The 5,417-nt window shown below is 44.7% G+C and overlaps 1 protein-coding gene across 1 annotated transcript; it reads left to right on the forward strand.

Annotated features, from left to right (window-relative positions):
- The first annotated feature begins 521 nt into the window (after positions 1-521).
- On the forward strand, positions 522-4,867 carry LOC141906298 (uncharacterized). The gene is made up of 4 exons (XM_074795545.1): positions 522-681; positions 1,193-1,491; positions 2,171-2,231; positions 3,181-4,867. Exons 1-4 carry the CDS (start codon positions 522-524, stop codon positions 4,668-4,670), a joined length of 2,010 nt encoding a protein of 669 aa, XP_074651646.1. The 3' UTR covers positions 4,671-4,867.
- Positions 4,868-5,417: the final 550 nt, after the last annotated feature.

The following is a 5,417-nucleotide window of genomic DNA, read 5'->3' on the forward strand; positions in this document are numbered from 1 at the left end:
TTGGATTTTTAGCAGATCAAGTCAGGAAAAACAACGTGCATGTCAGGGAATAGCCGGGGTAAAAAGCAAGTCAAACAAAAGCGGCCACCCTGTCAAACAGTTTCCGTCTATGTTTGACGTAGATGTATTTGACTTGAGTTCGGTTGGATTCTGAGCGGGTAAAGTCCAGGAAAACAACGTGCATGTCAGGAAATAGCCAGGGAGAAGTCAGGGAAAAAGCAAGTCAAATAGAAGTGGCCACCCTGTCAAACAGTTTCTGTCTATGTCTTATATCGTTGTTATAAGACATAGACACTCACTGTGTTAATCGATTGGGTGAAGAGTGAGTTAAGTCAGGGGACACAACTTTTAATGTCAGGGAATAGTCCCGGAAAAAGCAAGTCGAATAAAAGTGGCCATCGTGTCAAACAGCCACAGCTGTATGGTTAATGTCTATATATTTGTTTTTTTCTCGTATCATTTTAAAGATCGCAGTGCGCAGACGTCGTCGTGATGAACAATGATAGTTGACGGTAGTCGCGATGGACAGGGAGACGGTATCGGTCGCCCTCGAACAGAGGTACGTCCACGACGTTTACAGCCGTATCGCGCCGCACTGCTGTCGCACGCATCATAAAGCATGGCCTCGTGTCCGACAATTCCTCGAAGATCTCCGACCGGGATCTCTCGTCGCTGATATCGGTGAGTTTTATCGTTTTCGATCGGCCTATTTCAATTACGTCGCGGTATAACGCTTTAAAGGGACCATTTCTACCACGTGGCAACGTTTGGTATCCAAAATTAATTTTTTCGATGATTTATGTTGTGGGATAGGATAAGTGCCCTGGTCTTAAATGATGGGACTAGTCTCACCTTTGCCTTACAAAAGCGCTTACTAAGTGCTTACTTTCATTATTAAAAAAATGGCTTTCTCACTCAGACTAATACTGCTATGAACCCTGTTCCATTTTATCCGATCACTGAATTACTCTTTAAGGAGCAACTGCATTATTCAGGGTTCCTACGGGTCCTTAAATTCCTTAAATACCCTTAGATTCAGGAAATCAAAATTTCAGGGGTTAAATATTTCCACTCTAATCCCCCTTGAATTCTGAAAATTGCTTCTGTAAATTTTCTGAATTTCTGAACAAATAAGCTGGGTATTTTTTTATATTTGACGATTCTGAGAAAACCTCGACATTTTTGTTTACAGGTTGCGGTAATGGACGTTACTTAGACATCAACAAATCGGCGGCGTACATCCTCGGCTCCGACCGGTGTTCGAAGTTCGCCGAACTCGCCGGCGAAAAAGGCCACGAAACGATGGTGTGCGATAATCTACGCGTGCCGTATCGCGATTCGTCGTTCGACGCCGTCATCTCGATCGGCGTCATCCATCATTTCACGACGACCGAACGTCGAGTCGAAGCGATCCGTGAATTAGCGCGAATACTACGCGTCGGCGGCCGATTGATGATCTGCGTCTGGGCGATGGAACAGACCCGACGAAATGTAATTATCAATCTCTCTCCTCGCTCCTCTCTCTTTTCCTCCTTTCCTCTCCACCCTCTCCCTCCTCTTTCCTCCCCTCTTCTATCTCCCTCCTCTCTCCTCCCCTCTTCTCTCTTCTCCCTCCTCTCTCCTCCCCTCTTCTCTCTTTTCCCTCCTTTCTCCCCCATTCTCTCTCCTCTCCACGTTCCTCTATCTTCCTCCTTTCCTCTCCACCCTCTCTCTTCCCTTTCTTTCTCTCCTCGTTTTTCACTCTTCCTCCTTTCCTCTCACTTCGCGCTCCTCTCTTCCTCCTTTCTGTCCTCTCTCCCTCATCTCTCTTCCCCTTCTCTATCCTCTCTCTTATCCCTCCTTCTCTCTTCTCGCTCCTCTCTTCCTCCTTTCCACCCTCTCTCCCTCCTTTCCTCTCCAATCTCTCCCTCTTCTCTCTTCCCCCTTCTCTATCCTCTCATCTCTCCCTCTCTCCTGTCTCTCTTCTCGCGTACCCAGGATTTATATCGTATTTCGCAAATCCACCTGCAGGGAAATTAAAATTGATTTATGTCCTGATAGGTTGTACGGCATTAATTACTACGCATAACCGGGGAAATTGATGATATTCAGTTTTCCGCATTTCGACGACGACGTTTGAATAAACTTGGATCCGAATGTTAGAATGATGTTTATTTTTCGTTAATTACAGTTCGATGCTCAAGATGTTTTAGTGCCGTGGAATAAAGATACGAAACGACAAAGAAAACGAGGTAACCATCTGCGCTAACGAGTTCTGTATACCCTCGAGATCCGGGGCTCGTATTTTGAATGCTGTTTACCCGTGTGTGAAGACCCGCACAATCTGCGGTGCACTGACTTGTCCAATGATTGTGTCGTCTAAAAAGTGTCTTAAGAAGAAAACAGGGTGGCTACCTACCCAGGAATCGTGGAAATCAGAGAAAAGTCAGGGAATTTTTTTTCAAAAAAAGCTTTAAATCAGGGAAATTTATTGAGATCGCTAGATCGCGCGTAAAAACAAATATTATCCATCTATGTCCGTATTTGACTCTGTAAATTGATTGGATTCTCAACAGATCAAGTCAGGGAAAACGATATGCTTGTCGGGAAAATTCAGGGAAATATGATTCAAATGAAATTGGCCACCCTGGAAAATCATCAAAAGATCATTGTATTTAGTTCTAAGTGCCATGATGAAAGAAAAATCTGTTTCGCGCAAGCTGTTTTCTATTCTTGTGTAAGATTGTTCTACTTAATAGCTGGAATTCTCGAACAGATTTTTAATTACGTCTGCTGACTATCATAAGACTTCTCTTGACGTCTAGAAGCACTATGTAGATTAATTTGTTTGGGTGGCTACTTGCCTGGAAATCATTGAAGTCAAGAAAATTTCTCATCTTTTAAATCTGGGAATAGTCGGGGAATTTTGTAAAAAAATCTTGGAAAACTCATGGATATTTGTTGAGATTGCTAGATCGCGCGTAAAATCCAAAAGTTTCCGTCTACGTCTTTCGTAATTGATTGCGTTAATTGATTGAATTGTTAGTTGATCAAGTCAGGGAAAATAACGTACATGTCAGGGAATAGTCGGGGAAAAGCAAGTCAAATAAAAGTGGCCACACTGACCTACTTGTCATGAAATTCCCTCGGAAGTAGGATTCAACGGATGATGGATTAATTTCTATTTTTTCTCATTCATAGCTCGGTCAAAAACGAGAAGATTACAACACGCCAGCAGTAGTTCGCTGAGCGAAGATGAAAACCTTTCCGACGCCGTATCGTTAGACTCCGAGCCGGCCGCGCGTCGAAACGGCGACTCGAAGAAACAAACGCACAAAAACACGATCAGGAACCTGTTCGAAAAAATCGCCGATCTTGTCGAGAAAGCTCAGAGCGTCGACGGCGATACGTCGTCTCCCGTTCTGAAAGCGTCATCGCCGCCGCCGCCAAGTCCGACCGAATCTCACGAACGTATCCGACAACAAACGCTCGAAAACAAGACGAACGCCCCCTATTCCCCGATTCGTTATTCCCCGCAAAAATCTCCCGTGCTGCCGCCGATGTTGTCCGACGCGACGGCTGATAGCGTTCCGCGCCGCGTTCGTAAAACGTCGCGCGATTACGACGAAAAGCGCAACAATTCGCTGCCGGACGTGTTCCGCGGCGGAAACATTTTCAATTTCATCAGCTCGAAATTCACGAACCGAAAATCGACGAGCGAAGAGAACGTCGTCGTCGTCGATAAGGACAACGCGTATAGAAATCTGATCAATCATATCATCGAGAAGGAGCCGCATATTTTCGAGGCGAATAATTTATCGTCGTATCGCGATTTATCTCGAGAGGGCGATGGCATCGGCGGCGGTATCGAGGAGTTCGACTTTCAGGTGCGCGAATTCCCGCAGAGCAGTCGCCCGCGTCGTCAATTGCTTAGCGATAGTGCCTTACAAACAACCGATGCAAGCAACGGTTATCACCGCGCTGATTCGATACATTCCAAACGACGAAGCCATTCCGATCGCGTTTACGCGACGACGACGAATGGCGCCTCGTCCGTGTCGGTCGAGGATTTCTCGTCGTTCAGTATTACGGATGATGACAGCGATAGTTTGTTCAGTAACAGTCGCCTGGGATTCGGCGAGTTTTCGACCGAACCCTCGCAGCAGCAGCCGATGATTAAACCGACCAGTTTGAATATCACTCCGTACGACGATAATGTTCCGATGGCCGCCGTTTCCGAACAAAATGGCCACCGTTGTAATAATAACAACGATCGTAGCGAAGAATCGCGATTTTCTAGTAGTAAATCTAGTCACCTATCCCTTCCGTCGCATTCTAGTCGTTTAGGTTCGGACGAGTTTTCCAGTAGTTCGTCCGACGTTCACTCAGGTAGTACGCCTAGTAGTCAAAACGAAGATCTCAAAAACGCATTTGTCGTTAGTAATCTCGCCACCACGGAATCGTCGCGTCCGGCGATCGCGAAAAGTCCCGACGTCGGAAAGAGACGACAGTCGCGCGAGTTGAACGCCGCCGACGGTATCAAATCGCCGACGTATCATCGATACTATCACGTGTTCAGGGACGGAGAGCTGCCAAAGTTGATCGAGCGCCATGTGCCCGGTTTGGCCGTCGTGCAAGCGTATTACGACCACGCGAACTGGTGCGTTATTGCTGAAAAAATCGTCGTTTAGCCGCACAGACGACGATAACTATTAAATGAAACAAACACTTTTATCAGAGTACAGTTAGAGTTTAGAAAGTTTTTTAATTTTGTAGTCGGGTGGTTTTGATAACCAGCAATGCTAATAATGTATTTGTAGGATTTGAAATTCAGGACTCTTCATACGAAATTGGGTTCAAATTTTAATAGAGACGATAACTGTGCAGCAGCCATGACTAGCCCCGGTTTATACGCCGGAAGACCCTGTTTTTTAATCGAGACAATTAAGCGGGAAATACACTGACAGATCTATTTCATGTCGTTAATTTATAGCCGTTTGATGTGCAATAACATAGGGTCAAGGTCGCGTCGATAATTTGCGACCAGATGATCTGAAAAGATCTATATACGCTGGACGGCGTGTGAAGCGTGAAGCGCGATCGGTATGTTTTCAATGTGTTACATGAATGAATTTGTATGTAGTGATCGGGTACGTTTTTACGAATTGCTTGTACGCGTAGTTATTTTTAAAGAGGATAGCGAATTTTTTATCGTAGACATCGTTTGTCATATACGGATTTATACACATGAAGCACACACTGTTGTCGTATATACAAAAGAAGCCGACACACAATAATCAATTTTTACGGTAAATGAGAATTATCAAGTTTATTTCAACGACGCTTGACCTTTTAGATTTAACGAAAGTGAAGTAAACTGATTTGAAGCGACAATGTTTATATTATATTTAAATCGTTAAGATTGTTGTAATCAGATA

The sequence above is a fragment of the Tubulanus polymorphus genome, chromosome 5 (genome assembly GCF_964204645.1).
Source record: "Tubulanus polymorphus chromosome 5, tnTubPoly1.2, whole genome shotgun sequence".
Classification (NCBI taxonomy): domain Eukaryota; kingdom Metazoa; phylum Nemertea; class Palaeonemertea; order Tubulaniformes; family Tubulanidae; genus Tubulanus; species Tubulanus polymorphus.

Excerpts from the sequence above, each read along its gene's own strand:
- LOC141906298 (XM_074795545.1), top strand. The coding sequence starts at position 522 with ATGGACAGGGAGACGGTATCGGTCGCCCTCGAACAGAGGTACGTCCAC. Across the intron at positions 682-1,192 it reads ATCTCTCGTCGCTGATATCG|GTTGCGGTAATGGACGTTAC; the intron begins GTGAGTTTTATC and ends TTTTGTTTACAG. Across the intron at positions 2,232-3,180 it reads GAAACGACAAAGAAAACGAG|CTCGGTCAAAAACGAGAAGA; the intron begins GTAACCATCTGC and ends TCTCATTCATAG.